This window comes from Mixophyes fleayi, chromosome 5 (assembly GCF_038048845.1).
Source record: "Mixophyes fleayi isolate aMixFle1 chromosome 5, aMixFle1.hap1, whole genome shotgun sequence".
Taxonomy (NCBI): domain Eukaryota; kingdom Metazoa; phylum Chordata; class Amphibia; order Anura; family Limnodynastidae; genus Mixophyes; species Mixophyes fleayi.
Window position 1 is genome coordinate 250,773,701 of NC_134406.1, and position 23,989 is coordinate 250,797,689.

General features: G+C 41.6%; 1 protein-coding gene across 1 annotated transcript in view; it reads left to right on the plus strand.

The window, feature by feature from the left end:
* The window catches only part of SPAG1 (sperm associated antigen 1), a 59,387-nt gene that overhangs the window by 15,643 nt on the left and 19,755 nt on the right, over positions 1 to 23,989 (plus strand). Inside the window, exons 8-12 of the mRNA XM_075213879.1 lie at positions 811 to 941; positions 4,562 to 4,668; positions 6,301 to 6,433; positions 18,478 to 18,882; positions 19,166 to 19,259. Coding sequence (XP_075069980.1) covers positions 811 to 941; positions 4,562 to 4,668; positions 6,301 to 6,433; positions 18,478 to 18,882; positions 19,166 to 19,259 — 870 coding nt within the window. The remainder of the gene's footprint in view (positions 1 to 810; positions 942 to 4,561; positions 4,669 to 6,300; positions 6,434 to 18,477; positions 18,883 to 19,165; positions 19,260 to 23,989) is intronic.

A 23,989-nucleotide genomic window follows, 5' to 3' on the forward strand; every position in this document is an offset into this window, starting at 1 on the left:
AACGAGGCAAAACGTCATTGTTACATCGTCGGATCTCGCGATTTTTGGATTCTATAAGTACCGCCCTCCACGGCGATCCAGCGCCATTTCACAGAGGGACACAGAAGGGGTAGCACAGTTCTTGGCAGTCTGTAGAGCAGTTGGGCAGCGTCATAGGTAGAATAGAAAGAGGAGGGGTAGCAGTGTTCTTCAAAGTCTCCAGTGACATTCAGGAGAGTTCCATTGCTAATTGTCATTGCGGAAATACAAAAAATAAGTCTGGCAGGCTTGGTCTTCTAAATAAGCAGTCTTTGCTTGAAAGTGTATGAAAATAATATAGTGACCTGTGAGGTGGTCAAAATTGACTGCAAATGACTTGAAATTAGTGTTATTGAGGTTAATAATAATGTAGGGGTGAAAAAAAAGCAAAAATATGTGATTTTAGCAACTAAAAAAATTGGGAATTTCAAAAAAAAAATCAGGATCCAAAACTAAAACACGAAGTTAATCCAAGTAACATTGATACAACATATATTTTTTTCTGTGCTTTCCTTTGCGACTTTATATTCCACATAGCATTGGACGTATCCTGCAGTGTCTTGTATACTAGAGCACAGCGTACCTACACCCGAATTCATCAGCGCACGTAACCTCAGACCCGCTGCTTGCTGAGTTGGGTAGTACGCAGAGAGGATGGCGCTCAGAGCGCGTGCCATAATAAATCAGGGCTATGATGTTTTGTAGACTGTTCCGAGGTCTTGGACAACTCTTACAGATCACCTTGCAGATCTCTGCTTTATAGTAATGTTAATAAATACGTTTGTGTTTTAGGAGCATCTCCATAGTACCGTCAGCAGCTGCCTATAACAACAGAGCACAGGCTGAGATTAAGCTGAAGAACTGGCAGAATGCTTTGAATGACTGTGAGCAAGCTTTGGACTTAGAGCCTGGCAATATGAAAGGTAAGAGGCAAATCAGTCTGAGGATCTGCATGTGATTCCCACTTCAACCAGACCAAAATGCTTCTAAATTATTAATGCCAAGCATCCATTCAATGTGTCACATACACACAGAAGATCCATTTTGTGGGCTGAAGTTATTTGTGTGTCCATGCCAGATCTTGAATATTGTTTTATCCCACGGAACAGCCCCCACCACTGTAAGTTATAGGTACACTTAAGGATTACCTACCGCTTAATAGAAAAAAATAACACGTATGTAATTAGATAATTAGAAATATGTATTTAAATATTTTATTTTGGTCTTTATGCATTAAAAGTGTGTGTTTTTATTTCAGCCTCACCCCAGTTTGTGGATCACAGTAACCCGACCTTTATTGGCCATTGGTACATGACTCTGAAATTTCCTGTGCGTCAGAACTAATTTTAGTACTATCCAAAATCACCTTTGAGCACAGACGTGCTGAGACCGAAGTGTCTATTACAGGAGGGTAGTTTCTACTGTAGCTGCAATTGCTGATCTCTTATAAACAAATTGAAATCATAGATTGCAGAGGAAAAACTATCCGCTGTAATAAATGCATCAGAGTTATGCTGAATGGTACATGTGTTGTATTATTATTGTTATTATTATAATTAAATTAAATAATTATTATAATATTAGTGCTAGCGTGTGAGACATTAGGAGACTCATGTATTCTATTTGCTGGAAAAGAATAGATTATTATGTTCCAGAAATGGGGGTGTGGCTAAAATGAACCGTCAAAGAAACCTAGATTTTTTTTTTTAACATTTCTTTATTTATAACAGAAGATTAAAATGAAAGGTCATATATAACAAATAACCACATTTACAACACTGATTGAACTTTGTATAGTAAAACTCCAGGACAACACTCAGGGTATAAGTACTATAGTAACACCGGTCCACTGGGCCAGCCCGCGAGGACTGATACACAACAAAGAAGGAGACAAAAAAACAGGATTCCTTTTATTACCTGAATAATAACCGAGGATTTTTGTGGCAAACCAGTGAAAAGATTGTGTCTAAAGAGACCAGAGTAAAATAGGAGAGCATAGCAAAATGTGCTGGGTTTTTATGGAGGGAGGGAAGAGAGAAGGAAGGAAAGGGGTTATCTGTAGAGCAGTCTTATTTGTAATGTTAAGATGGGTTGGGTATGAAAAGAGTCAAAGAACTGTGTAGAGGTTCATAATGTCGACAGTTCAAATGTCAATGTGTAAAATGTGGACAGGGTTGTAAATTTGACAATTAAAATGTGAACATAAATCACTAGATTTTAAACGGCAATACATGTAAAACCCATCATCATTTATTTATATAGCGCCACTAATTCTGCAGCACTGTACAGAGAACTCACTCATATCAGTCCCTGCCCCATTGGGGCTTACAGTCTAAATTCCCTAACACACACAAAACACACACACTTTTTGGAGTGTGGGAGGAAACCGGAGCACCCGGAGGAAACCCACGCAAGCACAGGGAGAACATACAAACTCTTCGCAGATAAAGCCATGGTTGGGAATTGAACTCATGACCCCAGTGCTGTAAGGTAGAAGTGCTAACCACTAGTAGTGGTTAGCAAGAAATGTAATTTAACCCCCCCCCCCCCAAAACAGCTTAACCAACCCTAGTGCTGCCAGCCTAGGCTGGTACTAGCAAACTCAGGGACAAAAAGCTTGAGGTCCCCTAATTTTACTATTGCTACCACTAGGCGTTGCCAGCCTGGGCCGGTGGCAGTATAACAGTGAAACCGGCAGAGTGGGGCCACACTGCCATAATGCTAAAGCAGCCACAGGCCAGGCTGGATTCCCTAGGGTGACCGGGTCCGCAAAAAGAAAAAAAAGAAATGTGGACCCTTCCCCCTTAGGTTTAACCAGCCCGTGCCGTTAGCACTAAGGCTCTTCCCACACCCTGGGGCGGTGGGTGTGGGTATAATAATAATAATAATAATAATAATAATAATAATAATAATAATAATAAAGTGAATGTTAAAATCCATTTTGTCCTCTGTGCACTACAGGTACCAGAAAGCCCAGGCTGCAATTAAGTATTTGGGCTACGAGCACCATCATGCCCATGGCTGCCTGGTCATGCTGGTGTTTGGGGAACCACAGAACTCAAAGAAACCTATTTCCATACATTTTTCTAAGTAATTAACAACATTACGGGCCTGATTCATTAAGGATAGTAAAACTAAAAAAAATTTAACATTGCATCTTGGCAAAACCATGTTGTATTGGAGGGGGAGGTAAATTTAAAATGTGAGGACAGATTTATAGTTGGGGTAGATCATGTCCTGGATCAACTTTAAATTTCAGTGTAAAAATCAAACTATCAAATATTAGCATCCTAAATGAAACAAACAGCCAGTATTTTTCTTATGTGCAAAATAATAAACTCCTTTGCACCCCTTGTATTGTAACATGGCTTTACCAAGGTTCAAAGTTACTCATTTTTTTTTTATTTACTTCCCTCAATGAATCAGGCCCTGTGGTGAGTGAATGAGGATGTGTGTACATGGACGTAACTCATAACACAACAGGATCACTGGTACTAGCAGGCATTGTGTTTGTGTGGCAGTACAGCTAGTGGGCATTCAGTTAGTCAAATGCATGTTCTACAAAGTGAAATAGTGTGTTCACAATGCACAAGATACACAGATAACATTACTAATCCACAGGCCATTTAATAATTAGTGAATTGTGTGAGTCAGTTAAGGTGACTCATTTGCTCTTTGAATCATTCGCTCTGTATCAGAGATGTCCTCGCATCCTTTGTTCAGAGACATCTCCGCATGAGATATATCCTCATTCCACACATATTCCCACATCCTGCCCAGGTGTAAATATTTCCCAATCTTTGCTTTTCCTGTGGTCTGTGCTACACTCCGCAGTAACCACATCCATTCTGCTAAGGATCATTGATACAGTCTGATCAGTCCTAATATTCTACAAGGGCAAGTTCTGACTGATGTTCTCGTCACCCTGTTCTACAGCAGTCTATCCATCGCCCTCTGCTGGACCTGACCGTTAAATCAATTCGGTCTCCTTTCGACTTCATTAAAACCATTTTTCCTCAAAGAGTATTTAGAATATCAATATCTATTAAAGTATAAAGATCATTGCATGCCAGGCAGTTCCCATACACTGTAACATATTCACAGGCAGTTTATTTACATCAAGGGGTAGACTTGGTAAACCTTCTAAAACGGGAGCGTTGTCCATAGCAACCAATCAGATTGTAGCTATCAATTCTCTAGTGCATTCTAGATAGTTGATAGCTAGAATCTGATTGGTTGCTATGGGCAACACCCACACTCTTCCTTTTAGAAGGTTTATTAAATCTATCCCTAAGTGGCTTTTTTTAAGAATACTCAGAGTAACCACTAACAGGCTAGAAATGTAAGATATTGTTGTTTTGATTGAACTGTTTTCCTGCAGGGATAGCACTAAACCCTGCCCTGTTTTGAGTTCCTAGATCTGTCTTGAGTATCGCCAATTTAATAAATAAAAGCATATTGATATATCATGTTACCTATTACTATGTGATGGAGAGCAGAGCCTCTTCTGCCTAAGTTACAATATAATTATTTCACCTTGTAGCTCTATTACGACGTGCTACGGTCAACAAAAACCTACAAAATCACCAGGCTGCGGCAAAGGATCTGAAGACCGTCTTGCATCACGAACCAGACAATCCTGTAGCTAAGGTAAAAAAATCTTTCACTTGTAGACGGGTCATTAGTCAGCGATTTAATGACCAGTGTATGTGACCAGCTAATGCGAATCTAAATGATAGGTCTATACATCAGACAACAGAAGAAGGTGAATTGTGGAAAACTATAAACATTATTTTTTATAGCCCAATTATATATTTTTTTTAATTCAAGTTTACTGTACAGTATAAAGGGGAATAGAAAAAAAACAGTGGTCTGATTTAATAAAGTAAAACATGTGCTGTAACTCATAGTAACCAGTCAGATATCAGCTCTCATTTGCCTGACAATGTTAGGTCTGGTTGTCATGGTTACAGCACATTGTTGCTCCTTGTGAATGTTCTACCATTATTGACAGCAAACATTCGCTACAACTGATGAATTATAGAAAGATAGTAAAAGATATGAAACAACATGAAAAACTATAGTAGATAAGATGGAAGGAGGCAACTAATCTTCTATTTTATTGAGTTTTGTGAAAATTACCCTTTAAAGATTATTAATATTGTATTGTTTAGGAGATTTCACCTTCAGATGAGCTTAATGTGGTAAATTCTGCTTTACTAGACACATTGTTTTACTTTTGTTGCATCACCTCTGTGCTTTGTACCAAAGACTTTACATCAGCTAGACCAGGATTTATCATCCTGTGACAAATTCAAAGCATATTTCAGTCAATTAAAATAAAATTATTTTGACTTTAACGGACATATTAACTCGGATGCTCGCGACTACGCGCGGCTGCACAAGTTCCGTTATCACAACACCACGGATTTCCTTGCACGCCCCATAGGGTTGCGAAGGGAAATCCACTATGTTGCTGTACCGTATTGTCACTTTAATCGCGCACCGTGTGTAATCACGAGCACCGGACCTAATTAAATATGCCCCTAAATTTATTAATAGATAATACTTATACAAAAAATTGAGTATTTTTTATATTTGAGGATTTCAGAGGTTACTTGGTATACATTTAGACACATGAAGGGATACTTGAAATACATTAACACACTTAAGAGGGTACTTGGGATAAACTGGGACACACTGAAGGTAAACATGTACAGTTATAAAGGTGTATGTGATACAAGGAGACTGAAAAGCTGTGACAGATGTGTTTTGTATGTGTTGCCCTTGGATACAAGTATATCCAATGCACAGAATAGAGGCGAAACGCGTTGTATCAAGGGGCAATAAAAATGTACATCTCTATTGGGTAGATTCAATTAGATGCATGCTGCCTTGCATGTTATTTTTTTTTTTTTTTTTGTAGTATACCAGAGAGCAATCCAAATACAAAACCAGCTGTACTGATTGCGATATTAATATTTGTAAATATTTTATTTCGCGACCAGTACAATAATTGTCTACAATTTGCGCGGGAAAGTACGCAAGAGGCAATTACGGACACAATGCACCTAGTTGATTTGCCCCCTAACTGTACCACAGATGGAAGCCGGAACACAAATACAGTATTAAGTTGAAGTTCTCTGCATTGATAAATGAAAGTCATCAGAAAATGGAAAAACCCTTAACATAATCAGAATGAACTGATTATGTTAATGTGTACATTATGGCCATAAGACCATTGCATTGCTCACTATTCCTCTGTTTATCTTCTCTCCATAGAAAGCTCTGTGTGATGTGGATGAGCTGATACAGAAGGAACAAGAGGAGACCTTGAAGGAAGGAAAGAGAATCATCATTCAGGACATTGAGGGTTCAGATGAAGAAGAGCAAGTTAAACCGAGCTGCAAGAGAGGTAATCACATTAATCCTTGTTATGAATGACTGTGAGCTTAGCATTACACTGAAAGATTGTATTAGAATTAAATGGTTTATTTGCAGTGTGTTGTGATGTACTTTGTATACTTTGGATTGACACTTTTATGTTTACATGTAGTGCAGGCAGCCCTATTGTGGAGCCAGGTAGCCAACGCACCAGAAAATTAGTCTTGGCTCCTAACTTTTGGGAGTCTTTTCAATGGAGGCCAGTAGATGCACATCAGCTCTGGCTCCTTAAAAGATTCTGCTGGCTCTTAGATTTGATTACTTTGTCTCCCCGGGAGTTAACCACCCCCCCATGGAAATCACAGCGTTTCCTGAATACAGCTGGGTACTGGTGCTTGTAATTAATGTAATCATCCCTGAGCACTGGAGCAGGGAGGGATCTGACACAGGGCTAGAAACGTCAGCAGCTTCTGATTGGAAGAGCAGGACAGTCATCCAATCAGGTACGCCTAACGCCTCTAATCCTACAGCAGATCCTCAGATGCTTGGAAAAGATTATGGCAATACGCCAGTAACGAGATCCCCACTAATTGTAAATACTGGAACATTGCTCTGATTACAGAAAGGGGACCCCCACCAAATTAAGTAGTGTGATGGAATGAGGGAAGGTTTACTATCCTATTCACTTCACTAGGTTTTATTTATTTTCTTCGTTCCAGTGGGAATCAAACCAATGATTTTGAGACCTAGTAAACTGGAAACCTCTTTCTTACACCACTCTGCTCCCATAATCACCTGTCTGCATTTCAAATCATTGAAGGGTACAAATCCATCTATTAAAACAATGTTTTCTCAGCGGATCTGCCTGTTTGATTGTTGACCTTATGCTTTGGTTTGCTATGGTCAAATAGGGCGTCTATTGCTGCAGTTGTGTGAACATGCATTGTCTTATCTCTTGGCTTCATTCAGTTTATCGGTACCAGTCGAAAACATATTGTGGGTGAAGCTAATATATTAAGGCTCTAGCTATAAAATAAAAAGGTACTTAAAACGCCTGCTTTCTCTGGTGCACGTGTGGCACTCAATATCCGTCTTTTACGAAACTGCTAAAATGTAGCCTGTAGCGCATATATCATTTTATGTCATGCACCTTTGTTGGCGTGAATACTCCAGGTTTCACCAGTTGGCACATGGCTTATCAGGTGAAGATGGCAGAGGTGAAAAATGTTGCTCCTTCTGATTGGGTGACCTGGGCTAAGCATTTTGGAGGCTTTGTGCAACTTATTTGCCTCGTATTATGCCAACATGCAGAAATGTGATCTCATGTTTTGTGACTCAGCTGTTCCTGAGTAAGTAGATTTCCACCGTGCATTATTCCACATGCAAAATTACTGAAGGTGGTGGTAGAAATTGAGCATCTGCATATATTTTTAATGGGATTCCTTTTGTATATTCCAGATGCAATCTTTATGGAAAGTACATTTTTTGCCTGCACTCATCACAGTTTAATAGAATGATTAAAATGTACAAATGTGATACATAAAATAAAGGCCCAATGTTCCCTTACTCTCATGACTTAATGACCTCATTAAGACATCAAGCGCAGAAGAGCCTGTTGACACTAGGTGAGAGGCATTGTCGTGTAGATTTGTTTGCCAATTTACTGATTCGCTCTGGTTATCTATAAAACATGGTGTTATGTGACAACCCCATAGTCTGCCTTTATGTAGATGGAGAGAGGGCTCGGAGCCAGAGATCAGTGACCCTCTCCTCAGGAACAAGCTTGAGTGCTGAAACACAAATACATTCCAGCAGACAGACTTTGTCCTGTAGTAGACATATATATTTCCCTCCACACAGAGGTTGTACAAAGGGTACACAGAGTTCTAAAAGGACATTACAGATTCAGCTACATGTTGAACAGGTATAAAACTTACCATTTAAAAATAAAACGCAAAAAGCCGGGAGTGCGACTTTAAGCTAGTTTGGAGAACACATGTCCTGGCTTCTAGAGTGGTGTAACGCAATGTGACCTATAATGTCCAGGCAGGCCAGAGAATAAGGCCGAACCACCAGCAAAAGCCTGGTCTTATCCAGGGACGGATTAAGGGAATGGAGGCCCCTGGGCTGTAGCCCAGTTAGACCTTGGGTTAATCCGGCCCTGGTCTTATCAACCTCCTGTAAAAGGGAGACAGGGCTAGTAATTGTTATGTGAGGGCAAGGGGAACGTCTCAAGATAGATGGGGAGAGAGCTGCTCTGGAATATAATATGTCCTTCTGTGGATTACTGCATCTCCCACTGTGTGGATTAGGATTTGTACAGTGTGGATAATAAATTCTTCATCTCATTTTGTGAAATCCGGGTTCTTCAGTGTATGTGGAGTGTAGCTCTGTGGATTGCAGTCTTTTATTACCATTGTATTCTGTACAGTAGATCATTGACATTCTGTCTGGAACCATTACATGTAATGAACAGTCCTGATCTATGGCCTCTGCTACCACTGGTAGGGACTTTCCAGCAGTATCCTGTGTGACAGATCTGTCATTAATGTGATATATGACCAAATAAAAGTGTGTACTTTATCAATCTGCATGTCTGTTCAGTACTCAGAACTGTCCCATTGGTTACTCTAGGGAAGTGTGCGGCAGGAGTTACCCAATAAAATCATTTTACAGAAGCTGAATATCTTGGGGAAAACCAAACACGATTTTATATAGTTAAACTGATTGCTTCAATTAGGTACAATAACACACAGCTCCCAACTGTGCATTTTAACGAGTCAGATATCCCCGTCTCAGACCTGGTAACTTGACATTTGTTCCCTTACCAACTGTGCGCATCTCACAAGGTGTGCCACTTATACAAAACCCCATTGTTTGTGCACCATGCAAAGTACATGCTGGTACAGATTTAGTCAGTATCCAATTAGCTTTCCCAGTTGGATATAGAGGAACATTAGAGCAACCTGGATCAGAATTCACCCAAAGATTTCATGGCTGCAAGTCAGCTATGCTAACCACTGTGCTACCATATGCCATTACTTTCCAACATATGGCCTCATAATGCCACCATTTAGCACCAGAACTGGGGTGCTCAACTCTGTGTCCCAACGATGTGTCTGTTGCTCTCAGACATGTGCTGGGCTAACCAGGAACTAACTTTAGATCTATGATTGGTTACACGGAGGTAAGATTGTACTTCATAATAAACTACTGGCTGCTGTTCACTAGGACGTTCCCCGGCCGGTGTCTTGGAATTTCTCCTGTCCTTTTACTGCAATATTTTCTTCATAGGAGTCTGATGTATACATCCCGTATTCTCCTTGTGGCGGGTCTGATGTATGGATCCCATATTCTCCTTGTGGCGGGTATGATGTATGGATCCCATATTCTCCTCTGGGCGGGTCTGATGTATGGATCCCATATTCTCCTCTGGGCGGGTCTGATGTATGGATCCCATATTCTCCTCTGGGCGGGTCTGATGTATGGATCCCATATTCTCCTTGTGGCGGGTCTGATGTATGGATCCCATATTCTCCTCTGGGCGGGTCTGATGTATGGATCCCATATTCTCCTTGTGGCGGGTCTGATGTATGGATCCCATATTCTCCTTGTGGCGGGTATGATGTATGGATCCCATATTCTCCTCTGGGCGGGTCTGATGTATGGATCCCATATTCTCCTCTGGGCGGGTCTGATGTATGGATCCCATATTCTTCTTGTGGCGGGTCTGATGTATGGATCCCATATTCTCCTCTGGGCGGGTCTGATGTATGGATCCCATATTCTCCTCTGGGCGGGTCTGATGTATGGATCCCATATTCTCCTTGTGGCGGGTCTGATGTATGGATCCCATATTCTCCTTGTGGCGCGTCTGATGTATGCATCCCGTATTCTCCTTGTGGTGGGTCTGATGTATGGATCCCATATTCTCCTTGTGGCGGGTCTGATGTATGGATCCCATATTCTCCTTGTGGCGCGTCTGATGTATGCATCCCGTATTCTCCTTGTGGCGGGTCTGATGTATGGATCCTATATTCTCCTCTGGGCTGGTCTGATGTATGGATCCCATATTCGCCTCTGGGTGGGTCTGATGTATGGATCCCATATTCTCCTCGTGGCGGGTCTGATGTATGGATCCCATATTCTCCTCGTGGAGGGTCTGATGTATGGATCCCATATTCTCCTCGTGGCGGGTCTGATGTATAGATCCCATATTCTCCTCTGGGCGGGTCTGATGTATGGATCCCATATTCTCCTCTGGGTGGGTCTGATGTATGGATCCCATATTCTCCTTGTGGCGGGTCTGATGTATGGATCCTATATTCTCCTCTGGGCTGGTCTGATGTATGGATCCCATATTCTCCTCGTGGCGGGTCTGATGTATGCATCCCATATTCTCCTTGTGGCGGGCAGGTCTGATGTATGGATCCCATATTCTCCTCTGGGTGGGTCTGATGTATGGATCCCATATTCTCCTTGTGGCAGGTCTGATGTATGGATCCCATATTCTCCTCTGGGTGGGTCTGATGTATGGATCCCATATTCTCCTCTGGGTGGGTCTGATGTATGGATCCCATATTCTCCTCTGGGTGGGTCTGATGTATGGATCCCATATTCTCCTTGTGGCGGGTCTGCTGTATAGATCCCATATTCTCCTTGTGGCAGGTCTGATGTATGGATCCCATATTCTCCTTGTGGCGGGTCTGATGTATGGATCCCATATTTTCCTTGTGGCGGGTCTGATGTATAGATCCCATATTCTCCTTGTGGCGGGTCTGATGTATGGATCCCATATTCTCCTAGTGGCGGGTCTGATGTATGGATCCCATATTCTCCTCGTGGCGGGTCTGATGTATGGATCCCATATTCTCCTCGTGGCGGATCTGATGTATGGATCCCATATTCTCCTTGTGGCGGATCTGATGTATGGATCCCATATTCTCCTTGTGGCGGATCTGATGTATGGATCCCATATTCTCCTTGTGGCGGGTCTGATGTATGGATCCCATATTCTCCTCCGGGCAGGTCTGATGTATGGATCCCATATTCTCCTCCGGGCGGGTCTGATGTATGGATCCCATATTCTCCTCCGGGCGGGTCTGATGTATGGATCCCATATTCTCCTCCGGGCGGGTCTGATGTATGGATCCCATATTCTCCTTGTGGCGGGTCTGATGTATGGATCCCATATTCTCCTCTGGGTGGATCTGATATATGGATCCCATATTCTCCTCGGGGGGAGTCTGATGTATGGATCCCATATTCTCCTCGGGGGGAGTCTGATGTATGGATCCCATATTCTCCTCGGGGCGGGTCTGATGTATGGATCACATATTCTCCTCGGGGCGGGTCTGATGTATGGATCCCATATTCTCCTTGTGGCGGATCTGATGTATGGATCCCATATTCCCCTTGTGGCGGGTCTGATGTATGGATCCCATATTCTCCTCTGGGTGGATCTGATATATGGATCCCATATTCTCCTCGGGGGGAGTCTGATGTATGGATCCCATATTCTCCTCTGGGTGGGTCTGATGTATGGATCCCATATTGTCCTCAGGGGAGTCTGATGTATAGACCTCTATATATACATGAGATACTGTTTATCTCCTACATTTATTATTGCAATTATACTGCATATCATATTTGAGGTAATTGTACCTATGCTTTATGATTATTTGATTCAGAAAATCTGCCAATATGTGATCTGTGAAAATAACAGTATTGCATCTATTCATAAGAAATATTAAGTACTCCATCCGGAGTATAACAGAGTAGACACAAAGCAGTTGTAAAATAGGGGTTGTGGTAGAAAAAAAATATATCACACTGTCATTTAGAGTCAGCTACCCTGGCCATGTTGATTACATTTCTAATATATATATATATATATATATATATATATATATATATACATATATATACACACACACACACACACACACACACACACACACACACACACACACTGCATTATATGAGTTTGATGTTTTGCATAGACTTTGCATGGGGAATAAGCAAATGAAGCTCTTGCCAACAGCTGACTTGTAAACCATATTGTTCCTCATATCGTGGGCTGCGCTACTGCAGGAATTCTGCTAATATGCAATTGGTAGATACTTGTATATCAGTCATGATACTAATGGTATGTGCACAGTTCATGAGATTATATTCCATGGTATACAGTGAGACCATTCAGTTTGCATGCATTGTAATATTTGAATTGAGTTAATTTAAGGTGACTGTCTTGCTTTCTATTTCATATATTATAATGCACCTGCCACATGGTTTCTCCCCTGCACACAGTAGATGCAGCCAGTTTGTGGGTTTAACCAATATTCACTTGGTCATGAAGTACTTCTGTGATTTTACCAGTGAATTAAAAAAGTACAATCTCATGAATACTGGATCATCCAACATAATGACTTCCTGCCCTGGGCCTCGTTTCCAAAGCGTACTCTGTACACACCACAAAACACCTAGGTCTTGCACTGCTGAGCCTGGATGGGTCCGCACAGTGCACATCTAACTACAAACCTACTCTATAAGTCTGCCTTGGTGTGCAGAGAGGTGGGGAAACTTAAATTAAATTCAAATTTTCTCCCAAAAAGCTGCTCAGTTTAGACTTATTTATGACCTAAATTAATCATGAGAGTGAAGGGACATCTGGGGTGCACCTTTACGTGTGTGTCTAAAGATGCTTTTCTCTGCTGGAGTGTGATATGGGGATGCAACAGCAATCCCATTAAAAGTATAGGACAAGACCCAGATACTGCCATGAGCTCTGAGCTAGTGCAAAATGTAAGACCGCTTGCAGAGTGTTAATGAACGTGCGTCCTGTACTCAGCAAGGAACATCCCTACACACCCTCCCCACCCCTCTCTCTCAGTTCAATAAACTCACTCTTCAAATGGTCTTTGCAAAGCTCCGCAGAACTAGGTACAGCGGTGCACTTGCGCGGTTCTTTACTAAAAACATCCCTCCCACTTCTCCATGCGGCCTGTGTGATCATCTGCTCCTCCGCAATCACCACCATCCTGCTCTGCAAACCAAGGCGCTTTGGTGGAAATTTAGGCACGCTTGATCAGATCGAGGTGCGTGGTGGGACCACACCTCACTGTATACCCTTATTTACTAAGCTAAAAATAGTACAGTTTCCTCTACAAAGTTACACATTAAGGTAATAAGGAATACATAGCTGACGATGATGAACTGCCCCCTCTGTAGCAGAATGTACTTTGCTCTACAATACTCATTCTGTGGCTTCTTTTCTTTATAGGGTATTCTTTATGTTAAGGCATTGTTATTGATTGTTAGAAATCATGAAGGTAGAATGAATGTCGTGTTGTGTTTGATGTGTACTGTGACTCAGCAGATATTTACTAGTCCTGCACGTGTACGCCGCACGTATACAACCAGATTAGTGCTAGGTCTTCATAAGCTTCATCTATCACGTGAGGCTCTAATGACATCTGTGTACCCAGGGACAGCACAGTGATTGTGACCTCTATCAGTCCCAGAGATATACATTTACTTCTGTGGGTTCTCTTGCAGTCTGCATGTCCTTTACCGATGTGTAATTATACAGGTATATTCTGTGTATGCTCCATTCGAAAAGTAGCAGAGCCTAATATATCTCATATGAGCAGCAATTACCAAAAGATTTCTGTCTCATTAGAAAATGTTGATTATTATTATTAAGTTATTTACATAAAGTCTACAAATTACCAGAACTTTACAGAGGATATATTTAATTATTCACATCAATCCCTGCCCCAGTGGATCTTAGAACCACATAGACACACTAGGGTTAATGTTTGTCCCAAGCCAATTAACCCACCGTGTCTGTGGAGTGTGGGAGGAAACTCATACAAACTCCACACAGATCATCATCATTTATTTATATATTGCCACTAATTCCGCAGCGCTGTACACAGAATATGTCATTCGCATCAGTCCCTGCCCCATTGGGGCTTACAGTCTAAATTCCCTAACACACACACTGGTTAATTTTGTCAGTAGCCAATTAACCTACTAGTATGTTCTTGGAATGTGGAAGGAAATCGGAGCACCCAGAGGAAACCCACAGGGAGAACAAATAATCTCCACACAGATAAGGCCTTGTTCAGGAATCAAACTCGTGACCCCAGGGCTGTGAGTCAGCAATGATAACCACTGAGCCACTGTGCTGGCCAAATATTTGACACAGCTGTGTGTTTTGCTTAAAGGTTCCAGCTGATAAATAGTAATGATTATCTAGCTATTTATATTCATTTGAGTAGCTGTACAGTACATGTGAAATACTGTGGTTTTTACAGGCTAGCTTATGATGCCTATGGAAACATGACTAATTTGCACTGAATCCTACATCTCACTATTCTCCCTGCTCTGCAGTTTAGGATTTCCCTTTTACTGATTATTTCTGATTTAAGGTGTTGATACCACAGTCATCTGGAAAAAGAAAATCCGTTCTTGCATTCTGTGCCATTTAGGCTTGTCTAGGTGCTGAACAGTGGCCACCAGATTGTCTGCCAAAGTGGACTTTTTAAACAATATGCAGCTGTTTTACTAGCACCAAATGTTTGTGTTTACAGGTCTACACTGAAACCAGAGTTGAGTGTTTGTTTTTTCCACTGTATACAGTCACTAGTAAATGGGACAATACAGGGTGTGACACCTGTAAGAATCCACAATAAACAGTCACTCTCTATTTGGTAAAGGTTTATGGTGTATTATAAAACCCTTTTATGTGCGCATTTAAATAACAGATCACAGAAAAATATGTCCGTGTTCATATTAATAAAAAAACAAATGAATCCCATCGGAATGAAATTGAAAGCGCAGGGTGTACCTGAGGCCTACTGAGCTTGTCTACGTCGCTGTAGTTTCCAGACCAGAAGTAGGCACTTTTAGCTGCTGGGACATGTAGTTCCACAAACGCTGGAGAGCTACAGATTGCCTTTATGCTGTGCCATAAGAGCTGTAACTTCCAGGCATGCAGGCACTTGTAGTTCCACAACATATGGAAAGCCATAGCTACATTTTGCTTGTCAGACTGAACTGAATACATTTGGTCCTTTTTTTTGCTTCCTAATGTATCTAGTTCACAAGTGATTAATTGAAAAAACAAAATAAGTTAATTAGTGCATATTGTCAGAGTTCATTAAATTGTGCTAGGGCTAAAATATATTAATGATTTACGACTGCAAAAAAACAAAACAATCAGTGAGTAGTGACATTAATAACCATTGATTATAACTGATCACTTCTTACAAGTAATGAATTCTAGATTGGATATTAAAACATATATGACCTGCTAATTCAGTAGTATATATCGAACAAGATGTTAGTGACATAACGGAGGCATATATTTGAAGTACTTAAAGCACACAGGTGGCATATGGACAGACATACAGAAAGGGGGTAGAATGGACACCTGCAACTACTGAATGGATCTTTGATTAAAGCAAGTTTTTTTAGGCTTACATATTAATACATCAACTAGTGTTTGTGTGCAGGTGTGATAACTGCTTCTGTAAATTAATTTTAAGGATATAGTACTGTATTGGGCAGTGGTCCAAATGTAGAAGTTGCGGTATAAAAAAATGTAATGGGAGTATAAAAGAATGGAATTTGATAGTGTTACAATGAAGGCAGTAGAAGGGACGGTATGGCATACCACCGTATACACCCCCACTTCTTCCACTAGTATTGGGTATTTGTAATGCTCCCACCCCTCTATCTAGTAAAGCTTTATTTGAATGGATTCTAAAATGTGTGTGGATAAAAGCTGGATTCTCCTAGATGCCTCTCAGCCATCTCCTCCTGGATGTCTTCACGCTTTCTTAAAATTAACATCTCCAAAACTGAACTCATTGTCTTTCCCCCACCCAGACGCCCTTCCCACCATGACCTCTCTATAACTGTTAACAACTCCACTATCTCCTCTGTCACCCAACTCCGCTGCCTAGGAGTCACTCTTGACTCCTCTCTCTCTTTTGCCCCCCACATTCAATCCCTTGCCCAAGCCTGTCGCTTCCAACTCCGTAACATTGCCCGCATCCGTCCTTTCCTCTCTCAAGATGCCACCAAAACTGTCATCCATGCTCTCATCATCTCCCGCCTCGACTACTGCAATCTCCTCCTTATTGGCCTCCTCTGCTCCCACCTCGCCCCCCTCCGCTCTATACTTAATGCAGCTGCGAGACTCATCTTCCTCACACGCCGCTCCTCCTCTGCCTCCCCTCTCTGTCTTGCCTTACACTGGCTCCCCTTCCCCTACAGAATCCTTTTCAAACTCCTCACCACCACCTACAAGGCTCTCTCCCAGTCTACTGCCCCTTATATCTCTAACCTCCTCTCCATCCACACTCCCGCCCGTTCCCTGCGCTCAGGCAATGATCGCCGCCTCTCCTCCACTCTGATTACTTCTTCCCACTCTAGAATACAAGACTTCACCCGAGCTGCCCCCCCTTCACTGGAACGACCTCCCTCGCTCCATCCGTCTATCACCCAATCTGTGCTCCTTCAAGCGGGCACTTAAAACTCACCTGTTCCTTAAGGCCTACCTACCATCCACCTAACCTTTCACCTCTTCTGTTTCTCCCTGGACCCTTTTTCTCTCCCCCTTGCTTCACTGACTCCCTCTTGTGCCTGATTTTGTCTACCCTCTCTTAGGATGTAAGCTCGTATGAGCAGGGCCCCTCTCCCCTCCTGTCTCCAGACCTGTTCTTCCACTCCATCTTTACAGTATTTGCCTGCCTGGAGTTTCTGAAGTTCTGGTACTTTGTGTTTACTGTTCTGTATTGTTTCACCCTGTATAGTCTACTGTTTGTACCATGTACGGCGCTGCGGATACCTTGTGGCGCCTAACAAATAAACGATAATAATAATAATAATAATGCATACTAAATTCACACAAACACCAAGAAAATCTAACACAAAAAGCCGTATCCATACTAAATTTACATAAGAGCTATATTCACCCAAAAAAACATATTTGCACTAAATTCACACAAACACACCCAGATCAACACAAAAAACATATCCATACAAACTTCACACAAAAGCGGATCAACACAAAAATCTGGATCCCCATAAAGAGCCAGATCCATATGCTCGCGTAAACAGCCACTCTATTGGATCCTACTTGTATTGTGGATTCAGCTTTATATGTGGATCCAGATATGTTTGTGTAAATTCATAATGGATTCCCGCAAGATCATTGTCTCTGTGTGCGACTTTAGTGTGTGTATATTCCTTAAAATAACAACAGCTAATGTGTTTGTAGTCTTCATGGGCTTGTAGCTGTTGTGGACTGCAAGTCCCAGCCTGTTCCTTTATGGTCTTCTTAGGTTAATATCCTATGTTCTGGACTACAAATCCCAAAATGCCTGGTTGTGGTTTGTGTCCTATCACCTAGAGCTGTGTTTCTCAATCCCAGTCCTCAGGACCCCTAACACTGCAGGTTTTCCAAGTGACAAAGGAAATAATTATCCCACCTGTGAATCTGTTACAATGTGTCAGTCATTAATGAATACACCTGTGCTAAAAGCATGGAGATGTGGAAAACATGCACTGTTAGGGATCCTGAGGACCAGGTTTAAGAAACACTGACCTAGAGCGCAGATTCAGGTAACCCACGGCTCCCCCCCCCCCCACGGAGTTGTGAACTACAAGTCCTAGCATGACCTTTTGCTGGGACTTGTAGTTCAAAACACGTTGCCTACCTCTGATCTGCAGTACTGTAGATGACTGGGATACCCTGTTGTAAGATCTGTCTATAGAAATAGGCAGCTGGAAGCCTGACAATGGTGCTGGGTATGTTACATGTGCAGGGGGGCAGTCTGCTGATATACAGAGTATAGGCCGTGCACACGCATGTGCTTATTGCTCTCTGCACACGTGTGGGAGCTATTATAAGACCCCGGTGACCGTCTGATTATAGATCTGTGTATTACACCATCCGCCCAGCCCTGCTGGTCTGCAGCACGGTCCCCTCGCACCCCTGCTGCAGCCGGCGCAGTAGTCTGCTCTGCTGATGTAGATAATAAGCCTGTAACTTCCTTGTAGAAGCCGGTGTGACAGTGGGAGGAGAGGCTGCAGGCGAGCGGAGAGACATGGGGAATGCTCAAAGAAAGTTTTCTCCTAAGAGAGGCAACGAGAGGGAGGATCTGGGCCAGACCCCCAAACACAACAAGCCGGGGGCTGAGAACGGCCTGAGAAAAGACTGCAGCAATGGCCAAGCCCCCTACCTATCTGAGCAGAAGGCAAAGCCCGAGCAGCCCGGTGCTAAAGCCCCTCAACCTGATCTCAAAGCCCGGATCAGCAGCCAGGAAACCAAGCTGTCATCACCATCACAGCCCCTTCCTCCTGCGGCACAGCTGAAGAATGAGGGCAACCAGCTCTTTAAAAATGGCCAGTTTGGGGAGGCTGCAGTGAAGTACTCGGAGGCTATTGACAGTCTCCAGGACACAGGTGAGTTATATATATTCCTAGTCCCAATCACTGGCATTGCATTGTGCATGAGGCAGCAGCTACAAACCATTAGTCACAGCAATATGCAATGCTCATAATAGTGCAAGAATTGTGTGGTTTTTATTACCAATGTTTCCCTATAAAGTCTTATTTACCACCATGCCCAGCTCTGTAAGGAGTAGTGACGGTTGCTGCTTGTGGGTTTGCCTGTCCTGTGAATGCTGCAGTGGTGGCAGATAGTGGTGCAGTGCTGCCTGCTAACCAATGCATTTCTATACCACAGAGGACGCAGAAGAATTGGGGATCTTGTACTCCAACAGAGCGGCGTGTCACCTCAAGGATGGGGACTGTGGACAGTGCATCGAAGACTGCAACAAGTAAGTAAGGGAATTTTAAAAAATGTTTTACTTTACTGATGGCTGCATTATAAAAGGGTTAACTGTGTGTGCTGCTGAGAAGCACAGCACTGCTGTATGTGTAATCACCTCAAGGTCTTTGTATGTTACAAGTTAACTGGGATTAAAGGTCGGGTGGGTGTGAACAAGAATGCCGAAAATCACTGGGTAACAACTTTACTGCATAATCCCTTGTTGGTTACATTCCTCTCTGCAGTGTGTTTCCTTATTGTTTACATCCAAATTATGTGCTTTCTTGTTTACAGTCACAGTTGTTTATGAGCATGTATGACAGTGACTGTCTCATTGTCAGTGTTACTCAGATGTCGTACAAGGAGCCCCCATCATTCCCTGGGGCAGTGCTTCGCCCAACCTCTATAAGCCTAACAGAGTTGTCCAGAGTACGGTTTCTATGGGTCATTTACGGACCAGAAAAATGTGCCAAACTGCACTTTTTGTTTTGCACAAATGCACCTATTAGTTCATCTCACTTTCCATTTATTTTATTAAACTGATCCAGCAGGAATTGAAGACAATGTACTGAATAAAAACATCACTTTAAAGGCCACACTAGATCCTTGGCCTTCACTAATGTAACCTCCTATTCTCCAAAATACTTCTCTCCACCAACCTCCTTTATGTCTTACATGAAGCAAATATTTTAATGGTTTTCACCCTATTTAACCAATGTATGTCAAAGTTTGATCTGTCCTCTCTGAGACATGTAAATATTAAGCCCTATTATGTAGATAAAAATACACTGTGGCCCCCTAATAAAAAGGGAACACCGCATAAATTCACCTTGCCCACACCTTGAACTTTTGTTTAGATAATCCTGTCCCCCCAAATTAATTTATTTTTATATATGGGCACAAAATGAGGCCTGCATTTAACGATCGGTGCACCCAGCAAGACCCGCCGCAAGATGCAAACATTTGCGCGCACCCCCTCTCCGTCTGGTCCCCCATGCCTCAGTGATATCGGTAGTGATCTCAGCATTGTCACGGTTACTGGTGCAGTCAATCAAATGTCTGCCTCTTCTGCTGTGTGAATGAGACAGGTGGACTGTATCCTCATGGCTTTCTGTCAGCTGCACAGCCACTGGTCGCCTATCCCTAGAGTAGAGGAAACGTACAGAAGCCCAACCACCTGGCTTGGAAAATTGTTGTAAGGGATGACTGTGAATAGGGAGCAGCACCCTCTGTAGGATTCATTGTAGCGACAAACCAGAGTTTCTCTCATGCAATCACTTGGGGACTTGTCAGCCCTCATCTGAAAAAGGTCCTTTTGGCTCTCTCTTCATAGCTTGCTCACTGGTTTAGTGATCTATATTCTTTAGATTGTAAGTACTTACAATACCCTTGTTACCATTTTTTCATATCACTTTTATTTCTCCATTTTTCTCTAAGTCACTGAAATGAAACCGGTCTTGCATCCTGTGGTTGGTATATGTGCATGGTTTTTCCTTCTCTGAAACCAGAGGTAAACCACCAGCTTAAAGGAACCCTGAATTCATGAAATAAAGTATGCCAGACAGCACTTTTTTTCCTCCACTTGATTGTGCAACTCTAGTGTAAGTTTTATATTTGTGTGATCGCTGTTCCCCTGTTATCAGGCTTAGAATGGCTCAATAGGATTACAGACAGGAAACCTGCTCTGCGTGGTGGCAAATTCATCCTCCACAATTAAAGCCTCATCTCTGCCGACATGTACAGTTCCTGATACTGTAACATATATATTTTGTTATTAGTATCTTTTTGATTGAAACCTTTAGGATTAATGGCCTTTGTATGGTTTGGTTACATGGTCATGCAGACTGACTAGTAACATCCGGCTCCCCTACGGCCCCTGCTTATCCCCCAATTACGTTGCATTGTGCTCCCCAAAAATGTAGTCTGCTACATTAGTCGCCATAATCCTTTATTACGTAGCTCCTTATGGAAGACGCAAGGAACAAGGACCCCCTGTTCATCCAGTTTATCGGGCAGAGCGTATGCTGTGTAGTACCTTTTATTACAGCTGGGCCAGCGACGATTACACGCACACACTTTTTGTCTTGCGCAAGGCACTTTATAATATATTAAATATCAATTTCCCCTTTATCCCTTCCCGCCAGTAGTGTTAGGTCTACTTCAACAGGCACAGTGATGTAAGTGGTTCATTGTGAGACATGGAATGTGCTGATTGCATCTATGCTGCAACACCTTTAAAACAGGATGAACAAGCCCTAAGTTTGCAACTATTAGATTTGTTGTTGGGGTAAAAGCTAAATCTGAAACTCGGCCAACTGTCAGATTGCTTCTGAGATGTACATTCCTGTCTGTAAGAAGCAGAACTTACTGTTCTTCCTTCACGTCCTCCGTACTGGATGCTGGTGGTGATCGAGTGTGTCCAATTACAGAAACTTTGGGCTAGATTTACTAAGCTGCGGGTTTGAAAAAGTGGGGGTGTTGCCTATAGTAACCAATCAGATTCTAGCTGTCATTTTGTAGAAGGTACTAAATAAATTATAACTAGAATCTGATTGGTTGCTGTAGGCAACATCTCCACTTTTTCAAACCCGCAGCTTAGTAAATCTTGCCCTTTGTTTCTATTCATAATGATGCTGGTTTCTGAAGCCTCTGGGGCAATTGTGGCAGCTGACTGAGGACGCACTCGCCTACAGCGGCCATCAGTTAATTCTCCTCCTTTACCATCTTCCTAACTAATCTTTCTCACATCATGGAAGCAAACTGGATTTAATCAGGAATTCTAGTAACCTATCCTCACGTAATGTGTCTCAAAACAACTCTGAAACGTTTTCTTAATTGCAAACGGATGCATTACTTTATTGTTGTTTTACTTAGTTTATTTGTTGTTATGTAAACACTTTAGAGTTGTTGTCTTTAGTTGGCAGATTATTTTGTGTAGGTCAGTGTTAAAAATTCACAAAACTATTTTATTCCATGGTGTTAGAAAATATAAGTTTATTTTATTCAGCTTTTATTTAGCAAAGTATAATTAAATGTTGTTGCTATCTGTGATTTGTCTGCTATCGCTTAATAAATCACCTGGACTTCAATCAGCCTCATGCTAACTCATCGCTTATCATTCACATGGTGTGTTCACTTATAACTTACTGGAAATCGTTTACCCTGATACTTTAGTAGTCACCAGTAGCAGCCACGTAATATCATTAAAACCTTTTTATATACATTCAAATCCTAACACTCCATGTGAATGAATTACAGCTGAATCGGTTCAATATTGGACATAAGACGTAACATGCACTAACTATTAGAAGTGGTAGACTGTCCATTGCCATATTGGGTGAACATTACATTAATTTTAATAAACAGTCAGTAATCGTCTGTAATTAAGAGACAACTTGAGCTACAAAGTCACCATTATGAACTCTTGTGTAAGGATCCCCCATATAATCTTATATATTAATTTGGTAGTAACAATATTAGCGCATAGATCAACAGATATAATCTGATGTTACGGACTTCGGAGTATGGTCTGTACATGATAAAATGTGGATAAACAGTATTCTCCTCTCAATCACGATTTGTTAAACCAACCCGATGAGAACTAATCCCTGTGTTTACTTGATTGTTGTACACTGAACGGAAGTGAGAAAATCATGTAAGCTGCACTTTGAAGTATGTCACTTTGCTCATGTTTAATATAAGTTAAGACCATTTTGGGAAATTAAATAAAATAAAAAATACATTTTAAAATGTCATATTTTATAATTAGATTCTTAATAAAAGCATAATGTAATTTTGTTTTTAAAAAAATATTTTGTAATATATGCTGCAATGCAGCTAGTATAATGTTGCACATATTTACACTCTCAGCAATGTGAGAATGGGGAACTGGAAAGTGGAGCTTAAACTTTCATAACTATTGTTGCATTAGTTGGTATGAGAAGTTGTCTGTCTTGTTCAGCATTTATCAGATCAGTCAGTGTAAAATGTCAAATATAAAACTCCATGGAAGAGACATTTGTGTGTAAATATAAGCACATTAAAGCCAAGCCATTTGAAGGCACTGGACCAAATGTAGAGATCACCCTGGTGGTCCGTGTTGCAATCTGTTTTAGTCCTGTCTGAAATCTTTCTGACAAGAAGCTATAGTCTGTTGCAGTATATTCAGTGTTGCTAACATATCTGTCTACTGACTAAAATCAGTAATGAAATGGGGGATGGACTTTCACAGAAATATGGCAGTGTGCATTGTGCAATACAGTTTGATATTAATATGGGAAAGTGATTACGTTTTATTTTTTTCTCAAGTGGAAGTCTACTGTGAAAACCTTTATCACATATCCCGTGCTTTGCTTAGGATAGTTAGAAGCCAACTAGAAATGTATACTGAAAGCTATTGCTAAACCAAAGAAGTGCTATATTTGGTCTATATGTTTAAAATAATAATAATTTGCTTTTTCTAAGTATGTTCTACACCTGAGAATGTTGAGGGATTTTTTTAATTCTTTTTTTTTTCTGGGGAAGGGGGGGGGGTTGTCACATATTGCTAAGGCCAAAAGCAAACAGGTGCGGTGCATTGGTGAATATGGTTTCAATTATCATGCTTTGCTGTGACAAAACATTCCTTAATTTGCCGTGTATAGCAAAGTTCAGTCTAAAGAATACTAACGATATCATACCATATCAGCACTTTGATTAAAAATTCCTATATAGCATGATACGGCAAAAAAAGAAAAGTGT